We start from the raw sequence: 22,305 nt of genomic DNA, 5'->3' as shown, positions 1-22,305 counted from the left end.
AACAAACACGGCTGTGCTTTTACAATAGTAACATTTGAAATAAGGGAATAATTGTGAATAATTCAAGCAATACATTAAAAAAAAAAAAAAAATCAAAAGTGCAAAAATGAGGTGAAACATTTCAAAAGGTAACAAGACTTCAGACAGACAATTGAGTCCAAGGCAACACTATGTAAATAGGAATACATTGAGCGATGGGGTTTTCCATGCAGTTCAAAGATTTTACATAGTTTGATTTTGTTTAAAAATTAGCTCAAACTAGGGGAGTATTTCTGAACTTTACATTTGTGAATAAACACAAGATACTAGCATGAGAATTCAAAACTATTAAAATTCCCGATACTTTATCAGCACAGAGTTAAGTTTGCAGGGTGTGTAGGACAGGCCATGCTGCAGCAGGAATAACCAGTTCAGTTTGAAGTTATGAACTGGTTAATGGGTGATGAGAAAAGTTGAAAACGGAAACTCAAAATTAGTTTAATACATTTTTCTAATCTTTTACCTAATATTGGGGTTAAAAAAAGATCTGAATATTTGGTGGGACAGTCATTGCTGGACTTTTACTTTCAGTTCCACTTTCTGAAAAGCACCCTGTTTGCACATAAATCAGAAAAAAAGTTTAGAAATCTTTGGGTACATTTATTCATTGTGTAAAATAGTCTTACATACAAGACATTTTCCTCTGATGTGCAGCTGAGCTGAAGATAAAATATAAATGCTTAACATACAGTGTTCCAGCTTTTACTTACCAGGGTCAACAAAAAACTCCAGGAAGTTTATCATAACAGTAGATTAACAGAAAGCAATAATGTCCTTCACTGCACAATGTCATGTACATGTAATGGAGAATTTGCTAGATTGCGCCTGTCATGATTTTAAACTCATATTTGGAACATGCAGTTCTTTGCTAAACTAAACTGCTGGCAAGCCAAGCGTTTGTGAGCAGAAACTCGAGCTCTGAGGAAAAGAGCATCAGTGTGATTGCTCATACTTCCTATGCCAGACATGCAGCTGACTGCAGATAAGAACAGCACACTGTTTGGAAAGTCCCTGCACTGGGATCAGAAAATACAAATGAAAAAAAAAAAAAAAACACAACTTGCATATTAAATGAAATGCAACATATCTGATCAAAATGCTTAAAATCTTTATTTACAGTTAAAAGAATTAATATATAAAAAAAAATTTAAAAAAAGCCTTGGATCAGTCGAGCACATTGGAAGTTAAAAGTCCACTTGAAACATCTGCTTGAACAGGACTCGTTTATTATAATCAGCTGTCTCCTAAAGCACTTATCAGTCAGGTTTACTCAGATTGTGCAGGAACTGAGAGGAGAATTGTGCCATACAGGCTTATTCTGCATATTTAACCATCCTTGTTGCAGATTGGGGGGGGGAGGCTGTTGCACCATGTCAGAGGAAATCCTGATCCCCATTAGACGCCATAACGTGGGCAGCCAAAGCTTATGGATCGTCCAGTGTTCCTACCAACAAGCCTCCTCCCTGTTCTGGGTAAAGACCCCATCTTAGCAGCAGGTTTCAGCCCCGGAGAAAAGTTCTGCTTTGGTGACGCCGCCGCCTCTCGCGCCTCCTGGAGCTCCCTGAGGAAAAGCAGTTTTAAAAGTTAATATGCTTTTAAGACACGTCAGCGTGTTTATTTTGATTCCAACATTGTGATGTGCAGGAGAGAAGATTAAAGCCACGCTGCTGGTGCCACTGGTTTGATTTTCAGTCATGTGAAATGGCGCCACCTGCAGGCAACATGTATGAATTACACGCTTCAACTTAAAGACCGACATTAACTTTATTTTTAAGTTTATGCATCCTTCATTCTTCTCCTGTGTCTTTCTCCATTACACAAGAATCATGTTTAAAACACAGAGTCAGTGCAACAGAAACTGTTTAACAAAAACCAGACACCTCTGGACTCCTAGGCCCCCCTTTTTTTCTTTTTGTCATATATTGTCTATTTAACTGCTTTTATTGTCGATTTATTTTAACCTGTACAGCACTTTGGATACCTTGTGGTTTACGAAGGTGCTCTACAAATAAACTTTTGATTGATTGATTGATTGATTTGGAGCATACATTAAGAATTATGGCACAACTGGAATATCTGTTCATCGTGTGCTTGAATTTAGCATAAAAATGTTGAAGATGGCACTTTTTTTTAACTGAAATAAGTAAAATCCTTTCTTAGGATGTTGCTTCTGACGACGAGCAACTCAAACATCTGAAACAGAAACAAGGAGGAAAACAGAATATAGGTTTGGATTGTCAACAAAAAGCTGAGAAGGAAATATGCAGCAGAGTGACAGAAGAGCTGTTGATGTGGTCTTTACGCTGCTTTGTTTTCACTTGGTAATATAATATTCTTCTGTATTAAAGTTTAAAATATACAGTTGTGTTCATAAGTATTCATCCCCTTTCATTAAAGTAAAGGCTGAATTTACAACAGTCACTCAAATAACTGGAGAATTAAAAGGAACAAAAACTAAAATTTGCAAAAATATAATTTAGTAATATAAGACACTGTTTTTTCCATTTAATTGAGATGAAGAAAAAGAAAAAACAAATGTGTCCTGGACAAATTAGAGCATTTTTCTGTTGAACAGTGGGACAAAATACCTGTCAACAGGTGCAGAAGTCTGACTGAGAGGAACAGAAAACACCTGACTGGAGCAGAAACAAAGGATTGTTCAACTAAATATTACTTTATGACTGATGGAATATGTAATAAATTATCTTATTTGTTTGCTTTTTAAAGAATATTTCTATTAAACCAGAAGAAAATAATGTCATGATTTTTATAATTTATTTATTATTACTTTAGTCAATTTCAGTTTATTTTACATGCAGCAGTTTTTTTTCCTTCTTTAATGAAAGGATATGAATAAATATGAGCACAACTGTACATTTAACCTTAACGCCGTGCTTCTTTTATAAAAGGTCACATTTGTAAAAGGAACTTCTGCTGCACCAGACGGAGCGAAAAGGTTGCCCAAAAATAGAGGAATGAAAAGAGCAGAGGAAGTTTATCCTCCTCGTAACCTTTTACTTGCTCAAACTCACTAAGTTTAAGCCTTACGTATTTTAAAATATTGTAAAGATGCAACATTGTTGGATTTATGGTTTTTACTAAATTATTTGCTTTAAAACGCCAAAAACCTGCTAAAGTTTTGTTCTGGAAACTAAATCCCAGTGATGGAGACTACATGCATGAAGCCTAAAACACCAAACTGGTACTTCCTCTTACTTTTCAAGCATTGCTGTCCTGAACTTCTCCACATTGAGTTCTCTACGTAGCTGAGCAGCCAGCCTCTCAGTCCTCTTTTCCCTCAGGACTGTGTGCCTGCAAAGCTCCCTGGCAGACGGCCGCTTCGTTGGGTCTGGGTCCAGCAACGACTGACCGAGAAAGAGATTATCTCATCAAACTTTCCCAGTGACAAACCGAAAAGAGCCATTTACACAAGCGGCTCAGAATCAGATCTAATCTGGATTAATTGTAGGTAAAAACAGGAATACCTGAAGTAAGCCTCTGAAGGGAGCCGACAGCTCTTGTGGCAGCTTGGGGAGCTGCCCCTCTCTCAGACTGTGCCACTCTGCTCCGTTTTGAGGCAGAGGAGGCGCACCGGCCGCCAGCAAGACGGTAAGGCCCAGAGCGAAAATGTCAGCCTTGGGGAGATGGCTGTAATCCTGGGGAGTAGAGCAGTGGCTGACATAACAAGCAATCCCTGGAAGTTCTCTAAGAAAGCAGAAAGGATGAAAGCAGGTGGACGGGGAGCGGTACCTCATGCAGAACTTCACTGGCCAGAAAGCGGCTGTCCCCCTCCTCAACCTGAGGACTGCTGGCTGAAGTCACATGACCCAAATCACCTGCAGAAAGGTCTCAAAAATCAGCTCTAATGGCACAAAAACAAAAAAAAAACCAAAACCCTAAATGATCCAGAAATCACATCAGCAGGGATTTGATTCAAGCGCTGCTTTACCTTCAGGTAGAAGGTAGAGATCATTCAAGACAGTTTTTACCCAACGGCAGTCATCGTTTTAAATACTGCCAGTCATAGATGATGGTACACGGTTGTGTTTGTGTATTTTAATATTTATCTTTTTATGTTTTATTTAATGAATGAGGCATCAACTGAAATGTCACTTTAAATTTTGTTTTACTTGTTGCAATAAAAGTTTATTCTATTCAGTACCAATTTTGTAAACGACTCCTGCTGAAGGGTTGTCATCATCTTCCTCTTCACTCGCTGCACTTGTGGGACGCTGGCAGACGAAAATGTTACCTGGAATGACATGTAAGAACATTTCACACGCAGACGTGGCGATAAGTTCGTGTCCGCATCGAGGACGGGTCAGAGAGGCGTACTTGGTTTGATGTCCAGGTGGACGAGGCCCGAGCTGTGGATGTATTTCAGACCCAGAGACACTTGCAGAAGCAGATCTTTCAGCTCCGCCTCTGTAAGCAGCTCCCCCGCTGCCTCCTTCTTCACAATGACGTCACTGAGATTCCCACCTTCATATGATCAAACCACAACATTCAACATTTTACTTCAGGTGTATCTGAAGCTCTCCACGACTCGGAGAAACGTACCGTCGCAGTACTCATTCTGAATGATCATGTGGTCATCCTCTGCCCATGCTGAATAATAGCGAACAACGTGTGGGTGGTGTCCCAGAACGGCGTGTGCATATACTTCCTTCAGGGCCAGCTGCCTGAAAGGAACAAGCAACGTCACCAATAAATCTGATCAAACTGAAGATAAAAAGAAACAGCAGACTGATCCGCCACCATTATGCTGACTCACTCGTTGGCAGAGCCGGCCAGGGGTCGGCGCAAGCGTTTGATGGCGTAGAGGCATCCGTCCAGCCTCTTCACACACTTATACACTGCCCCAAACTCGCCCACACCGATGCACTCCAGCTCCAAGAACTCGCTCTCATACCGTGACAGCATGAAGGCTTGGACGGCTCGTCTCTGCCAGATAGACAGACGGAGCTCATGGTGGTAAAAAAAACACAAGAAATTATTTCTAAAGAAGGAGCCGACGTCACGCAGCTCAGTCTAGAGTTTCATCCTGCAAAGACAAGCAGGGTTTTTATCTGATAAGCCACCAAATATGGTCCTACTTCCTCAAAGACGCGAGATTCCTTAAAGAAATCCCGGAAGCAGAGTTGGCAGCATGCAATTTGGGAGCAAACAGAAAGCGAGTAGGAGGACCGAGTCTGGTGATGGAGCCGCATCAGCAGCATCTGTGACGGGGGATTACATGCAACATGTGCACTGATAAAAATAGTAGCACCTTTGGTGGGAGGAAGGTTTCATCATCCTCTTCAGATGACGTGAGGCTGTGTTTCAACCTGAAAGATGGAGAAAGTTCCGCGTAATCCGAGATGCTGAATGACAAATATCAGAGGCCTTACCTTTAACTGAGAAGAAATAAAAAGTTACCCGTTTCCATAATCATCATCATCATCACTCCTGCAGCTGCTCCTCCACAGCTGCTCGCTGCTCCTGCGCACAATTTCAGGGGTGAAAGGATTCACGTTGACGGACAGCGACCGCATGTGATTGACAGCAGCAGAGGCCAAACGCAGCTTCCTCTGATGATGACTTGTTTTGGCTCCGGAGAAAGCCACTGATGACTTTGACAGCAAACTCTGAAGGTAGAAAGAGAAAAGTCAAGTAAAATTCCTCCAGCAGAGCCAGAAGCTCAGCGGCTCTCCACCTTGGGCGTGCTGGGAGAGTCACACAGCCGCAGCTTCCTCCAGGAGGCGTAAGGTATGGGGCTGGTGCAGCGTGACGGGGACGAGAAGCTGCTGCGTCTGCTCTGGTGGCGTTGCACTCTGGGCGTCCTGCAAGCCAAGCTGTGACTGCTAAACCTGGGGCTTCGGATGCGAGAGGCGCCTTCATCTGAGGTGTTGTCACTGCTGCCGCCGTCTTCTCCGCAGCTGGAGAAGTCCAGCTGCTGGCTGATCCCGTCGAACAACGTCGCCATGCTGGTGGTCTGAGCTCTGGGAAAGGTATCCTTCATGACGCAACGCCCCAAACCTGACAGCACATGATGTTTGGAAAAATATGGAATACAGCAGACTTCCCAAAGCTCATCCAGCATGATCAAAAGAGTTCACTCGACTGAGCTCCCAATCACAATGAAAAGACATTTATCAGTCAGTATAGAGCATTAATGTATGGGGTTTAAATTTTCGCAAAATATTTCAGTAGCACTATGATATAAAACTATGGAAGCGTATTAGGGCCACTGAATTAAAAATTAATTATGTTAATTCTGACTTTAATCTCAGAATTCTGACTTTAAAGTCAGAATTACAAATAGCAAAATAACGCTGCATGGCTGCCTTGCATGAGCAGCAGTTCTTACAATTCTGAACGGAGGTTTACACACTAAACACGGCTCAATGGAAACACCTGCAAATCGCAATTGGGTTTTTTTTGTTAAAACTGACAAATGTTGCTTTCATTTTACAAAAGAATGAAATGGGAACACAGCTACTGAAAACCCAGGCGTTACACTTTTAGTCTTAACTTGTAGTTAAACTTCTGAGATTAAAGTCAAAATTATGAGATTAAAGTAAAAAATCTGAGAAAAAGGTCAGAATTATTTTTCATTTATTTATTTTTATTTATTTATTTTAAATTCAGTGGCCCTAATACTCTTCCGTATAAAAACACCACAAGTGAGTCCAGTTGTGTGATTTTCAGATGCAAAAGTCTTCCACCACCCCTCATTTCTTTATGCATTACCAAGAAGTAAGTAACATGTAAATAAAACTGAAAATGTAATTTAGAAAACGGAGTTTGTGTTTTCCTAAAGAGCTTCAGAAACATTTAGAACCCTTGAACAAGACGTCTCTTGTCTTTTGTTTGGAAATAGCTCTTCTGGGACGGATTCACGGCTCTGTAAAACCGGTTGATGCTGATTTTCAGTCTCATTCTGGTGTCAGTCGCCACAATTCTGCCTCGTTCTTCCCGTTTTCCTGATCAACAACCACCTGAAAGCCACCTTTCCATGGAGGTCTTTTCTAACCAGACTTTAGGGAACAGCGGATGGACCAGATGAAGGTAGGTGGATCTCTCAGGCCCCATTTCAGATCATTTCTGTATTTTTTCATACTTCTTTAATTTATGACACTAGATAGTGTCATGTTTTTTAAAAGACCGTACCACTTTTGCTCTTTACTCGCTCGAATTACTGAGTTATTGCTGCCAAGATACTGAGATTTAGCTCAGTGGGAATCGCTGGTATTTTATAGGTGCTAAACTGTGTTTTCTTGCAGATGAAGCTGAAGTAAATGGAATTAAATGACATGTCTTGGTGACAAAGTGCCTGCTAGTAGAATATAAATTGCTTTATTTGTCATGTGTGGACACTGATGCCTTGAATTAAAGGCTTTAACGAACAAAAAGAAGAAATTTCCTGTAAAAATGGTCACCTACAAGCAGTGGACTTGGAATGAAAAGGCTGCAAATGCCCAAAGAAAACCCACAAACGTCCTTCAGAAACATAGAAAGCTTTTCCTAAACACGGTTTCAGAAGATTAGAACAAAGTTTGACTCCTTGAAAGCAAAATAAAAAGAAATTAAGACTTCTGCACAGTACCTTAATGTTATCACGAGCAGATCACCTTCCACAGCCCCACGCTTGAATTTCGCGCCACGTATGTAAAATACTTCCTGTTTAAATAAATGACCTCCGCTGCGTCATGACGTCAAGCTCGCTGATTGGTTCATGTCTTTATTAAGGTTGTTTCTTTTTACACTGCTTTATTATAGAAGTACGATTTATACAGCGTGCGTGGAAAGTGTTGGATTTTAACAAAAAAAAAAAAAAAAAAAAAAAATTTACTTACTTTATTTTACTTTATTCTTTATTCCCGACACATCGGTCCATATCAGCAATAAAAAAAAAAAAAAAAACATGTATAGACACATAGCCTATATATATATATATATATGTATATATATATATATATATACATACATATACAAACATAACTATAAAAACATCCGTAAAGACTGCCAGTTATTCTAGTGCTTCCAAAAACAGGAGAAATACCTTGTGTCACTTAATTTTTGCTCAGTCATAACCATTACAATTGCATTTTTTTTACTCTCTTAATCGACACATAAATCTATCCATGAAATTCCTCAGCACAGCATGAAAGGCAGGGACCTTATCTGAGACAAGCATCTGACTTGAACTCATCCATCTTGGAAGTAACAACAATTTTCTAAAAGCATCATGAAACGCCACCTGAAGCTTTTTCATTTTAGTTTTGCTAGTATTGCACCAAAAAGGAGCAGCATAAAATGGAGTACAATGTGCTCTAAAAAGGGCTGTTTTCACATCATCTGTACAGATATTAATCTTGTGAGCCAGAATATTTCCTTGTGCATACAGTTTACAGCACTGCTAGTGGAAATCATCTCTGAATTACATGGCCTAAATATTTCACTTTGTTCACCACATTTAACTCCTGCTCTGCCAAATAAAATGAAGGGAATTTTATTTTCTGATCCTCCTTGGTTCTAGTAATTTACATTTAATCTGACAAATTATTTAAAAAAAAAAAAAAAAACTTAAAAACTTATAGACTGAAGTTGGTGTTGAATTTAGATTAAAACTAGACTTGATGTGATTCTTATTAAATAAAATCAACAGCTGACGTGAAAAATGACGTCATAGTATGAAATAGTAATAGAGACACGTGGGCGGAAGTGAGCTACGTCATCACAACAGAGCTCCAGGAGGAGGAAAAGGAGTCGGACAGTGGATGTGACATCCTTACAAATGGTCTGGAGACAAACCCAGCAGGACGTCATGATCCGGATCCAGCAGCGTGTTTAGTTCAGGACGACCCCCCACACAGCGCAGACCCGCCTCGTGTCCCCCCCCCCCCCCCACACACACACAGCACCATGGTGGAGCAGTCCGACCGAGACCCGCTGCTGGACTGGGAGGAGATCTCGCCGCCCGATCCGAACCAGGCGGCCCAGCCGCCGCCTCCAGAGGAGAAGAGTCCCCGGCCCCCGGGGGCCACTGCGGCGGGTCCTGGGTGGAGCAGCACCGCCACCATCACCTGCAGCCCCACGCGGAGCCTAACAGCTGTTGTCAGCCCGAGCCGCGCGCGCACGGAGCTCTCCAGGCCCGGGTGTGATCGACCAGAACCTCCTGGTACCGGAACCGACCGGAACGTCCCGTTCCCGGGCCTGGCAGGGCGGGATCAGTGGGAGGAGAAGGACCAGATCGTGGCTGTGTTTGTGGTCACTTTTGATACAAGATCAGGTAAACAACATGATCAATAATCTCATTATTTTATTTATTATCATGACCACATCCCGCCGCGTGCACTGCAGATGACCAGCACGCGCGCGTGCCTTCATTCATTTCCATTTCTTCCTCCTGATCTGAACTTATTTAACAAATCCAGATTGTTGTGAGACAAAAGAAATAACATGTTTAAGACTCCAGAAAAGGTTGGACTCCTTTCAGACACGCCTGGTTTTAAACTAAAAACATAAAACTGATGTAAACATCAGCAGCAGGAGCTGAGTCAGACCTCTGCTGGAGCCCCTGACCTCCTGCTCACCTCCTGCTCACCTCCTGGTGAATAAGAGGAAGACAGAGGAAAGTGCTGGACGGAAAAGGGAAGCTGAAAGTGTGTGTGTTTACAGGGAACATGGTGGAGTGGTGCCTGCCTCATGACATCAACCTGGACGGCGTGGAGTTCAAGTCGATGGCCAGCGGCTCCCATCGGATCACTAATGACTTCATGTATGTAGTCAGAGGAGTGTAAACTGGTGTTTCTGTCAGATGTCACATGTCCTCATGTTTGCTCTGGATGTTTGCTCTGCCTTCGGCTAGTTATTTCCGTAAAGGCAGTTACTTCGGGCTGGCCTGTTTTGCAAACATGCCAGTGGAAAGTGAGCTGGAGCGAGGAGCGAGGATGAAGTCTGTGGGCATTCTGTCTCCTTCCTACACCCTGCTGTACCGCTACATGCACTTCCTGGAGAATCAAGTCAGGTAACCCTCCGTCCTGCGTGTTTGTGTCTTTTTATTCCCCTCCCAAATTTCATTTCATGCCCTCTTCCCATCCATGCCTCTTTGTTTATTAAATGTTCTCATGAATTAAACAGGAACCCAGAGTCCCAGTTAGTTGCAGTTTTTGTCACAAGAAAATCATCAACATGCAGTTTTTTCTGTGGAGTCTAAACAAAGAGCTGCAAGAAACACTGAGACTCTTCTCTATTAACCCTCCAGGCTTTTCATAAAAACTGAACTCCATGGATAAATATGACTGAAGCAACAGTTTCAGGTTAAAAATGAGTGAAAATTCCTCTTTTTTAATATATTGTGCTTAGTTTCCAGTTTAATATTGGCTGCTGCATCTTTAGAGACCAGACACCAGAATAGTGGAAGAAACCTGCAGTCAAATAAAACTTCTTATTCCATAATGCAGCATAAAAAAAGAGTTGCAAACCAAGAATCATCTGAAATTAACTGAATTATGAATGAGCTAAACACTGGGATTCCAAATACACAATGCAGACGGCGCAGTCTCACTGTTAGATAAATGAAAGCCTGCTGTGTGTGGGCCTACAGGCTGCAAAAGTCATGCATGTCTCAGAAAGAGACAATAAACATCCAATTTAAAATGCGAAAATCAAGTAAACAAATAGATGTGAAGTGATCCAAGCGACATATCAGCAACAAACAGGTGCAGAAATAACTACAAACTCATCGAAAAGGGATTAAAATGAGTTAGTAAATGATGGGGAGTAGGCGAAGACGACCAAAACCAACAACATAATCCATAATGCAGCATGGTGGCTGCAAAAAGACGCATGGAATAAAACCCTAAATAAAATTCAAAATGAGCCAGATCGCCACAAAATGGTCCAAAAGATATGAAAAAAACAACTAAATTAGATTCAACAGAAGGAAACATAAAGCAAAGTATTAAAATATAATGCAATGTTTATCCAAATGTGACACAAAAATATGTGCAGAATAAATCTGTGACATAAAAATGTTTAAAAGAAATAAAAAACAGACACATATAGACAGATTATGGCTCCAAAATGACAAAAAATTAGATTTAAAAATGTGAGACAAAGTGATGCAAAGCAACGAGCAGTTTCTGTAAAATAAACTAAACTGAGCAGAATATTTACCAGATGCACCGATTCACATCTGTCTGATGTCTTGTTGAAACGTTAGTCCTGCGTAGGACACGGGGACGGTGTCTTTACATGTTTGTAGACAGAGCTGAGCTGTCTGAAATTGACGCTACGTCGTTTTAGCGTGGGATGAGCAGCATGCTGACATGATGAATACGCAGAAAACTCCATAAAAGACAAATGATTTGTTTAAGCAGGAATAATCTGCTTAGTAATACAAAGCTGCAGGACTTTAACAACTTCTTTTGTTTCCTCGTGACCTTGTAGACATCAGCTTCAGCATCCAGGCCAGTATTCCCCGCTAGAGGCCTTCTACGAGGATAAGAAGGCTGTCCTCCCTCCGATGGGAAATGGTCTGGTCACAGCGTGTCCAACCTGGAGCGTCACCACCATAAACCGCTGCATGCACCCAGAAATGAAGGTCTGAAAGCATCACAACGCCCTCCTGTCGCTGAAGATGCTATGTTCCACCTGTCACACAACAACAGCAGTGTTGTCCCCCCTCCCCCTCTGCAGATCACCCACCCGGCCGGCTGCATGTCCCAGTTCATCCAGTTTTTCGGGGAGCAGATAATGGTGCTGTGGAAGTTTGCGCTGCTGAGGAAACGTCTCCTTATCTTCTCGCCTCCGCCGGTCGGTGTGGTCTGCTACAGGGGTGAGCAGCTGCAGCTGCCAGATGCTGAACGTCTCCACAAGCTGCAGGTTTTAGACGTAGTTACAGGATATGTTCTTCTATTTTCTCAGTGTATTGCTGTTGCTGTCTGGCCAACGTGTCCATACCTGGAATTGGGGTTTCTGTGCCTGAACTGCGGCCTTTCTTCTACATCAACATCGCCGACATCAGCGCTCTGGAAACGGAGCTGTCATATGTAGCCTGTAAGTAGAGCTTTTCAGGGATCATCTTTGTTAACTTTAGTCCTGACTCCTGACCTGTGCGTATGCTCTGAAGGCACCACAGAGAAGATTTTTGAGGAGAAGAAGGAGCTGTATGACGTCTACATTGACAACCAGAATGTGAAGACCCACAGAAGCCACTTGCAGCCGCTGCTCAGGCTGAATGCTGCAGATAAGGAGAAGTACAGGAAGCTGAGCGAACAGAGGTGCGTTCACACTCAGTCCGACATCTCATCGTCTGCAGGGCACACCTGACGTCTCAGCCGTAGCTGAACACGCTCCAGATGAGCCTCTTCCTGTGCGTTGTGCTGCTAGTTGGAGGACCGTTGCTATGGTTACCCATTAACAAAGCTACATCCATCATTTGAGTGCTTATCCTGTGTGTAGATGCACACATAGATTACACACATGTATGTGTGTTTATGTACGTAAAGCAGGACAGAAAGGTGGTTCCTGCCAACACGCATCATCCTCCATAACAAAACATCATCATCCTCTTTTTTTATTGGTGTTTTTAGTTCATTTATATGACAGAAAACTGCTTCAGATCAGCTGAAAGTTGTTTTTTTTTCACATTTCCATCCATCCATCCATCCATCTTCTGCCGCTTATCCGGGGTCGGGTCGCGGGGGCAGCAGCCTAAGCAGGGAAGCCCAGACTTCCCTCTCCCCAGCCACATTTGCCAACTCTGCGGGGGGGATCCCGAGGCGTTCCCAGACCAGCCGAGAGATATAATCCCTCCAGCGTGTCCTGGGTCTTCCCCGGGGTCTCCTCCCAGAGGGACGTGCCTGGAACACCTCACCAGGGAGGTCCAGGAGGCATCCTGACCAGATGCCCGAGCCACCTCAACTGGTTCCTCTCGATGCGGAGGAGCAGCGGCTCTACTCTGATCTCCTCCCGGATGACTGAGCTCCTCACCCTATCTCTAAGGGAGAGCCCGGCCACCCTGCGGAGGAAACTCATTTCAGCCGCCTGTATACGAGATCTCGTTCTTTCGGTCACGACCCACAGCTCATGACCATAGGTGAGGGTAGGAACGTAGATCGACTGGTAAATCGAGAGCTTCGCCTTCTGGCTCAGCTCCTTCTTCACCACGACAGACCGGCGCAGAGTCTGCATTACTGCAGACGCCGCACTGATCCGTCTGTCGATCTCACGCTCCATCCTTCCCTCACTCGTGAACAAGACCCCGAGATATTTAAACTCCTCCACTTGAGGCAGGACCTGACTCCCGACCCGGAGAGGACAATCCACCCTGTTCCGGCTGAGGACCATGGTCTCAGATTTGGAGGTGCTGATTTTCCAGATTTCATGACAGAAAATGTCTTTATGTTTCTAAACCAGGCAAATGCTGCTGTACTCTCAGGAGGTGGATGAAGACTGCACGTCGAACGAAGAGGATCTTTTCATTCTGTGAGTCCTTGACCGGCTTTTTTTCAGGCACAATAACTCATAACGACTCAAGCTTCTCAGCATGTTAAAGGATTTTTTTCTTTTCTTTGTTCTGCAGGTATGAATGATTTCTTTCAATTTGATCTTTTATAAACATATCCTGACGTCGTCTCTCGTGTTGCCTTCAGGTTCTTCATGGAGCTGAACAATCGCATCTTTCAGACCCTGTCTGAGGTAGCAGGAAGCGCCGAGCCCACCCTCACTGCTGACCACGTCCGGGCCATGGGGCTGGACCCCCAGGGGGACCGCTCTTTCCTCGCCGACCTGCTGGAGGTCTACGGCATTGATGTCACGATTGTCATTGACAACCTCTGCTGCCCCTGAGTCCTCTCACCCGGATGCCACAGGAGTTTTTGTGCCTGCGAGGCTCCCACACCGAGACACTGAAGACACTGCCTCCATCATGGACCTTCATCGATGTCTGCTTTCCCCTTTCTGGGTGTCTTTTTTCCCCCTTTATGTGTGCGTCCTCTGACCTGTGGAGACACTCGGCGATGCACTGGGTCACTAAACCCTGGTTAGCAGGAGGCGCAGCAGTGAGCTCCAGCAGACATTCACCTCTTACGTCACCCACAGAGAACTGGTTTTTGCAGAAACATGGTCTCTTTGTGTTTGCGCTCGGAGTTCAGCACCGACAAAAATATAAAAAGTCTTCACAGCAGGATGGATGATGGATTTCACTTGTCACAGTAAAGAAGCCACTGGCACGCCCCCGGTCCTGCAGCTTCGGTGTCCGACGAGTACGGTTATATCTGAAACGGTTCTGCCTCTGGAAACGAACACGCGTGCTTTGTGGAACATCGAACAGACTGGAACCTTCTGCTGTAACCCTGTAAATGTAGTATCTGTTTCAGAGAAAAGGTTCAACGAAAGCTTTTCCACCACTTTATTTGCCTTTCACTAAGGAAGCAATAGGAGCGAGGAGTTGGATTTCATATGTTTTATGTTCATTCTCTTTATTTTCATGACTTTAGGAGGCGAGGGGAAACTGGAAAACGCTCAGCGCACCACCTTTTTGTAACTGGGAGACGTACTTGACATGAAACTGAATAAAAAGCAAGAAAAGGCTGTTAAAAACACTGAAAGCTTTATGCACTTTGAACACAAGCTCGACACCATCGTATTTCTCTGGGTGATTTTGATGTTTGTTCCTTTTTGGTGGAAGACGGTTCCAGCGAATGTGATTCTGTTGTGGATGCTGCACCGTGTCCTGATGCACACCTTCATGCTTAACTTCATGTTTCACTGGGAGCCAACTGGTTGCCATGGAGACGGGCTGCCGGTGTTCATAGAGCCCGATTCTGTGGAATGAAGAGTCATTGACGGAGCTGTTTGTAGCCGAGAGAGATCCTCTCCGCTTGTCTGCGTCGACAAAGATCTCTTTGTTTCATGTTTTCCTGCCAGGTCTGTTGACGTCCTGACGAGAGCGGGGCAGAAGCTTTAAGTCCTCCTCTGTGGGCAGGTCGGCTGAAAGGACCCGTCCAGCCTTTCATCACGGTCCCATTGAGAAATTTCTGCTTAGAAATGGGCCAACTGTGTCTTTTGAAAGCTGCTGGCGGAGTTTTTTTTAGTCCATCCATCATGTTGCCAGTCACGCTGATGATTTGTTCCATGCTGGAACACATGATGCTGGTTGATGCCTTGCCTGCTGTTAATCTCCACGTTAAGTCCCCTCCAACGCAGAATTTTTCCTGTTTCTCACTCTGCAAATAGTTTTATTTTTTTCGTGCTTATACTAGGATTAACAGTAAAATGATGTGGAGCTAATCTCCAGGTTGAGAGGCTGGTTTCACAGCTTGACCTTCACATGGACTCGACGCTCCAGGTGGCTAAAAGAGAGAAACCAAGAGGAGTAAAATGCACTAATTGTCATATGTAGAAGGAAGAAAGTGTTGAGCTTTACTTTTGAAATGGGGCCTTAAAAATGTGACTTTCTCGAACATGGAGCAAGTAGACTTGTATCATTTGTTTCTATGTCAACTTCATCTGCTGAAATATCAAGTAGATTAAATTCCTCCACACGTCTGTATGATGTTACTACCAGCTGTTTTCTTCTGCTTCACAGATCTGCATCAAACGTAAAAGGGAATGTACACAAAACACATGGCTGTATACAGCTGCCTTCTTAGTGGAAATGTTCACAGATGTGTACCAGCATCAGCTAAACTCATCGTTTCTAGTGTGTCTCTACTGAATGTCAAAGACAGCAAACGTATTGCACACATGCACATCCACGTGGTGTTCCCCTTTTCCTCTTGATTGTATTCTTAGATAAGTCTTCACCTCTACTAATGTGAAACACTAAGAGATGTCAGTTATGTGCACAGCAGTCAAAAGCATGAGCAACGTTCACTGTACTGCCACTGTAAAACAATAAACTGTTGATACTGTTGGAGGTGTTGCGTAATCCTCTGCTTCGCTCGCTGCACGTATTTAGTTTTACATGTATGAAACAGATTCATGACCATCTGGACACGGATATTTCACTCTAGTATGAGTGAAATAAAATTCTGAGTTGGATTTGTTTCCTCATTCTGCATTTTTTAAAATAATATTAAATGTCATTAAATCAATTTAAAAAATGAAATGAAAATGAAAATAGCATTTAAATTAATTTAAGGCTTGAAGAAATATGTAATCACATTTAAAAATACAACATAAAAATAAGATTTAAATCTAATTATAAAATATTAAAACAAAAATAAAAGTTAATATGAAGGTATGTTCTGAATTTAGCAGCTGCGTAACGGGAACTTGTCCCAGTTTTCTAACTGCACTCCCACATCACTTAAATCTGGTTTATAAAAGGGATTTTTTATTAATATTGTGCAATAATAAACAGATTCTGGGTTCAAACTTGCTGTCTGGTTCTAGATTTCCCCACATCAGGTTTTCTCTTCCTCCCACCGTCCCTTTACATGCAGTGAGGAGGTCGTCTACGTGCTGGCCTTGTGAGGGTCTGGTGACGTGGACACAGGTACCCTGAACACACAGATGGAGGACTGAACTGCGAGCTCGCGTTCCGCTCGTGACAGCAAGCCACTTCGCCACATGATGGAACCGAACCAACACCTTGAGCCTCACTTTGTGCTTTCAGACGCAGACGAATACAAGAGGCCGTTTTTTCTGCCAGCAGCTTAATCCTGCAGATTTTCTGTCTGCGCCATCTGTCAGATCAGACCCAGCCCTGCCAAGCGATGAGCCAGGACTCCTGATCCAAGCTGCTGGAACACATCCAGACTGCATTTTTTCTATTTTTACTGCATTCACCTAAACTCTCCAGACTTCCTCTTTTTCATCACTTCCTCACTGTAAAGCTTTCCATCTAACCCAGCAGCCTGCTGATACATCAAACCAGTCAAAAAAAGTTGCATCAAACCAGACCGACGTTATTTTTATTGACCAAGTTTAAACATGATGACAAAAACAGAGTAAACAACCTTCTGTAAGACATCTTGTACACGTGTTACAGCCTCAGCAAAGCGACTTGGTCCTCTAACATACAACGTTAAAACAATATTCCATCTTTACAGGAAGTAAAAGGAACTGCTCAAAAAAGCAGCTTTTCATCCTCCTCATCATCATCGTCCTGTCAACCTGCTGGCAAAGTAAAAATCCATCTCCAAAAGGTCGGCCTCCTCCTCCTCCTCTCATCCCTGTGGCTGCAGGAGGAGCTGCTCTCTGCGCTCTGCACTGATGAAGAAGCGCAGTTTTCTCGGCAGCAGCCTGATCTCCACCGGCATGGCGTCGTACTCCTCATTGTCGATGTTGTAGAAGCCGGAGACGCCCTGCAGGGAGCGTTTTACAGATTCATTCATTCTTCAACAATTTAAAAAAAGAAAAGATGTGATTTGATGTGAAGAAGAGAAATCTCTCCTCACCTCTGGCAGGTTTAGTCGACAAGCACCAGCTTCCAGTTTTGTGGCATTTTTAGTGAAGACCGTTGGGTCCGCTTGTTTTTTACTCCTAAAATGAACATTTGAAATAAAATAAAGCTTTGAAAAGATGCAGAGAAGGGATTAAAAACTAAAATACAAACCCGACAGTGATGAACTCGCTGACGGTGAAGTCGTCCGGTTCTGCGTGAATCACTAAAGAGTCGTGAATGCGCTGCAAATTAAAATAAAAGGGAACAAAAATCAGAGAAAAGAAGAAGGTGCAGGCTGCAGGTAGCATGTCATCCTTATGTTAGAGCAATGTCATGATTTTAAAGGATAAAGCAACTTAAGCGCCGACCCTCTGCACTGGGTTTTTGTTGTGTGTCTGAATGTAGAGCTCTAATGTGGACAGCTGCTGCTCTTCCCACGTCTCCGGCTCCGCCGCTTTGGGAGGCTCTGACCAAACGCACAACAAACACTATATGAAACATCTCTGTTGCAATGCCACTAATATTCCTGCACAACAGATGCAGCGCACCTTCAACCGGTGGGTTCCAGTAGTTCTTCAGTCTGCGGAGGATGCGGTGAAGGAGGCTGGGTCTGGAGGGCTTCTGGGGGGGCAGGTCTGGAGGCCGAAGGCTGGGGGCCACATGGGTCACTGAGACGTCCCGAACCAAAGGCCACTCCTGGAAAAGGAAGATAAATTAGCTGCTGTGTTAAGATTCTGGTTCCAGTTGGACTTTAATAAAACCACAATGATGATCGGTCTGCAGCAGGAGGAGGAGGAGGAATGGGGGGGGGGGGGGGGGGGGGGGGGGGGGCACGCACTCGGCTCCTTCGACAGTTTTCAGGTAGCTGAATTCATTTGGAGTTAAATACAATTTCCACTCCATTGTCACGCTACCTCACCTTTTCATTTATCTGCTGGTTTACCTCCAGCAGACGCTAAACCACTTAAACTCCAGTATGAAGACCAGTTTGACAAGGATGGGACGTCCTGTTCCGAGCTGTGAACAGCGGAGTGTTAAAGCTGCCGACAAGATCCTCCGACAGCCATCTGACATTCTGCTTCCATCAGGATGCAGATGCAGGAGGAGAAGGTGACCTCTGACCTCTCCCTACCCCATCCCTCCGTACACAACTTGCACACAGAACTTTGAACATTTCATTTTACTTTACTGATTATTTATATTTACTGATTATTTATATTATTTATATTTATGTTTTATGCTTATTCATGTTTCATGGCCTGCGTCTAGTCGGTTGTCTTTTTACTGCTCCGGAGGTCAAACAAAGGCTTCAAAATTAATTAAATCAAGTGAATTACAGTATGAATAATAATAATAATAATATTAATAATAATAAAAATTCACTGAAGCAGTAAAACCAAAGCAGGGAATCGAATCAAAGTTTAGTTCTGATGAAATCTATAGGATGTCCTTCATCATGGATTGGTTTGTATGAATACTGACTGGATGACAAGGGACTGGCTTAAACATAACTTGATGCTCCACTAATAGACTGAAGAATAAATTCATTTGAATTTAAAATTTTACAAACATTAAATATATTAAGAGGCATTAATTTAAAGATAAAAATAATAAAATAAAATAAACATACCCTCAGGGTGTTAAACCAATGTGCTGCATTTGTCTTCAGAGGTCCAAGGTACCAATATCTGGATGAAAATATCACCGTTATTTCTTACAGTTTACTATTAATCACACAGTCATCGTTACATTATAAGTAATCCTACTTGCTAATTGTTGCGGCCACGTCTCTAAAAGCCCCCCAACGCAGTCCCATCAGAGCGAAGACCGGGTTTTCCTTTTCCCCCTGCAAAAACAAACACGATGCAGTTTAAACTAAACTAAACTCTGTCAACACAACATGAAACCAAAGCATTAATCTTCAATGAAAACTTACTTATTGTTCTTATTAGAGAATAAATGATTAGGCAAGGCACATTCAATGTGCAAGATATTACAGCATTACACAGAAAACAAACACATGGCAACAGCAGAAGGATACTTTAAGCAAAAAAGATGAGTAACTGCACTGGAAGCAGCAGCTTTGCTCAGAGTTTCAAGCTTTTTATTGCAAACCTCACTTTGATTTGCAGCACGTCCAGAGGTACCGTCTCTCCTCGCAGAATGGACAGAGTGGCTGATGTGATGTCCCTAAAACACATACCCGTCACGTCAAACACATGTCCACAACAACTCGTCACGGCACTGTTTCGCATCGCATTATTTGTTTATTACTTACTTGACCTTGTTGTCGCTGAGGAGATGAAGACTAGGACTCAGGGAGTTGTGGGAACCCAGTGGAATAAACCCAATTGGTGTATTACTAAAGCTGTCCTGTTGTCAGGAAACAAACTATTTCAGCTGATCGATAAACAAAATGCTAGAAATGTCAATGTGTAAACGACTAGAAACCTTCTGCATTGCACCCACCTGATCTGGCCTTCGCAGTAAACCCGTAATGACCTCCTGCAACGTGCCGTCCCCTCCAGCCACGATCAACATGTCTGTCTGCTCCATAAACTCCATCAGTTTTTTAGCCTGGCCTTCATAGTCTGTCTGTTGAGGAACATAGAAATATGACATCCTCTCTGACAGTCCCTTCTGGACAACTTTAATTAAGTTTTAGGGTGTTTCTCAGTTCAGGTTCTGCACACTTCTAAGTGCAGATTCGTCGGCTGCATGCTTCATAGTGGCGCTCCAAGTGCTGTCTCAATTCAAAGGCTCCTTCCAGTCCACCCTTCAAATCCGCTCTTCATTTGGCTCCAGATTAGCTTAAAACGAAGGATACAAGAGATGTATCCTAAGTGCCCTCTCCTATCCCAGAATTCATTGCTCTCCTGATAGAAAAGAATGAGCAGCAGAGCGCTGGTGTAGCCAGACCGTTTATTTATTTATTTTTATGTACAAACGCACACATATTTGTCAGACAAGCTGGGAGGACAGCAGCATTGTGTCCAATAACCACAAATGAATTTCATTCCAGTCGTCCTCAGATGCCTTCGTCCCCTTTCATTAAAGAAAAAGCTGAATTTATTACAGTCACTCAGATAACTAGGGCCTGGAATAAGGAATAAGAATTAAAAATGTGCTAAATTATAATCCAGTGATATAAGACACTGTTTTGTCATTTTATTGAGTTAAAGAAAAAAAACATGCACATCTGTCCTGGACAAATTAGAGCATTTTTCTGATGAACAGTGGGACTAAATACCTGTCAACAGGTGCAGAAGTCTGACTGGGAGGAACAGAAAACACCTGACTGGACTGGAAACATCACAGAATTTAAAAAATATATTAGTTTGAGTGATGTAACAGATGTTATTTTATCATAATGGTTTGCTTTTAAAAAAAAATCTTTCTGTTGAACGAGAATTAGAAAATAATATCATGAATTTAATAAAACTTCTATTTATTATTACTATTGTCAATTTCATCTTATTTCCCAGGCAGCAGTTTTTCTCCTTCTTTAATGGGAGGGTATGAATACATATGAGGACGACTGAATATGTGTCTAACAAGGATTATTTCCCACTGAAGTTAACGTCAGCTTGACAGGATGAGCTGTCAGCCAGAGGAGAGCTCCTCCTCTGTCGAAACTGCCGCTTCCGCATGTTTGTCATTTTTAATCACAAAGGAAAATGGAAATAAATCTGATTAAAATTACTGGCACCATTTTCTGTCATTTTAAAAATATTTTTTGAGTCTTTTTGTTGAAGAATGGGATCAGTAATTAGATCAACTTCGCATATGTAGTTACTAGGCAACGGAGGACTGGAGCACTATGGGTAATTCTAGTCCACTAGATAGGTCGTCTCTTTTTACTGGCAGTAAACGCAATTCGGTATTTTGGTGCCTTCAGTAAGGCATTTTTGTGCAAACGACGTAGATCACTTCTTTGCCTACGCAGTCTGCAGACTTGGAAGTGTGCAGACCCTGAATTGAGAAACACCCTTAATAGTGGATATTACCTTAACTACTTTAACCTCCACACCAGCTAAGTGCAAAATTGGAGCAGCATTCTTATCAAATAAATTGTTGGCTTTCCTGTAGAAGTGTGAAAAAAGAGTTTTATTTTTATGAGAAGGAAAAAAAAAATCCAGATATGCTTCAATAATAGCCTCGAGTCATCTTACCCATTGCAAGCTGCAGGGTTCAAAATCACAGTTGCCTTCTTCAGTCTTTCTCCCGGAGCTATCTGCTGACGACCAAATTCCTAAGAGAGTAGGATTCCTTCTGTTGCAGAAAATGTTCATAGATGTGTGTTCTTTGGTTAATAATCTGTTAGGAAATGAAATGATGTCTTACCCTGGCCAGTTGACAAGCCTCTCTGCGCAGAACGCTGTCACTAACAGGGCAAAATAAACTAAATTTAATACGCACAAAAATTCCTGCAATCTATAGAATGACATGTCCAGCAGCTTAGAAACCCACCAGTGTTTCCCATACAACCAGTATCCTCCGTAGGAGAGGACGCAGACAGCAAATGTGGATTTTTTCCAGTGATTCCGCAGAGTCCGGAACACTTTGACAACCCGAGCCATGGTTATCACACCCCCAACACACTATCTTACTGTTGAACTACATTTACAGCAATTCTGTCAAGTTACAGTAGAAAACAATAGAGATCCAGCACAGCGGTCACAGATTTTCTAATGCATGGACGTGGTGGTGTAACGTTAAAATAATACGGACCGAAACAAGGGGATCAAATGTTTAGTGCCATGTGTAGTTGGTTAACATTTCAGTGCGGCACAAGAATAATTTAAAACGGAGACAACAGAGCAAATTATTATTATTTTTGGCTTCTTTTATGAGTTAGTTTAATTTTAATTTTATCACCACCT

At 42.7% G+C, this 22,305-nt stretch overlaps 3 protein-coding genes across 3 annotated transcripts; 1 reads left to right on the top strand and 2 right to left on the bottom strand.

Moving 5' to 3' along the window:
* Positions 1 to 1,434: 1,434 nt before the first annotated feature.
* On the bottom strand, positions 1,435 to 6,004 carry wee2 (WEE2 oocyte meiosis inhibiting kinase; the record flags this gene model as incomplete). Its single annotated transcript, XM_079259944.1, has 11 exons — positions 1,435 to 1,600; positions 3,256 to 3,404; positions 3,525 to 3,695; positions 3,790 to 3,875; positions 4,202 to 4,291; positions 4,375 to 4,521; positions 4,600 to 4,721; positions 4,814 to 4,983; positions 5,309 to 5,366; positions 5,458 to 5,666; positions 5,735 to 6,004. The coding sequence occupies 11 exons, from the start codon at positions 6,002 to 6,004 to the stop codon at positions 1,435 to 1,437; spliced, it is 1,638 nt and encodes a 545-aa protein (XP_079116070.1).
* Positions 6,005 to 8,909: 2,905 nt separating this feature from the next.
* On the top strand, positions 8,910 to 15,910 carry dennd11 (DENN domain containing 11). The gene is made up of 9 exons (XM_079252642.1): positions 8,910 to 9,313; positions 9,703 to 9,802; positions 9,893 to 10,051; positions 11,476 to 11,629; positions 11,725 to 11,863; positions 11,953 to 12,084; positions 12,158 to 12,308; positions 13,447 to 13,515; positions 13,683 to 15,910. The coding sequence occupies exons 1-9, from the start codon at positions 8,947 to 8,949 to the stop codon at positions 13,876 to 13,878; spliced, it is 1,467 nt and encodes a 488-aa protein (XP_079108768.1). The 5' UTR covers positions 8,910 to 8,946; the 3' UTR covers positions 13,879 to 15,910.
* Positions 15,911 to 16,943: 1,033 nt separating this feature from the next.
* On the bottom strand, positions 16,944 to 22,123 carry agk (acylglycerol kinase). Its single transcript, XM_079251006.1, has 14 exons — positions 21,893 to 22,123; positions 21,767 to 21,806; positions 21,595 to 21,674; positions 21,430 to 21,505; positions 19,892 to 20,017; positions 19,701 to 19,795; positions 19,543 to 19,612; positions 19,189 to 19,268; positions 19,053 to 19,110; positions 17,971 to 18,118; positions 17,791 to 17,888; positions 17,594 to 17,664; positions 17,436 to 17,520; positions 16,944 to 17,342 (listed from the first exon to the last, which is right to left on the bottom strand). The coding sequence occupies exons 1-14, from the start codon at positions 22,000 to 22,002 to the stop codon at positions 17,205 to 17,207; spliced, it is 1,275 nt and encodes a 424-aa protein (XP_079107132.1). The 5' UTR covers positions 22,003 to 22,123; the 3' UTR covers positions 16,944 to 17,204.
* Positions 22,124 to 22,305: the final 182 nt, after the last annotated feature.

The sequence above is a fragment of the Telmatherina bonti genome (assembly GCF_933228915.1).
Source record: "Telmatherina bonti genome assembly, chromosome: 2".
In the NCBI taxonomy this organism is placed as follows: domain Eukaryota; kingdom Metazoa; phylum Chordata; class Actinopteri; order Atheriniformes; family Telmatherinidae; genus Telmatherina; species Telmatherina bonti.
This window is presented reverse-complemented; position numbering and strand designations above follow the sequence as displayed.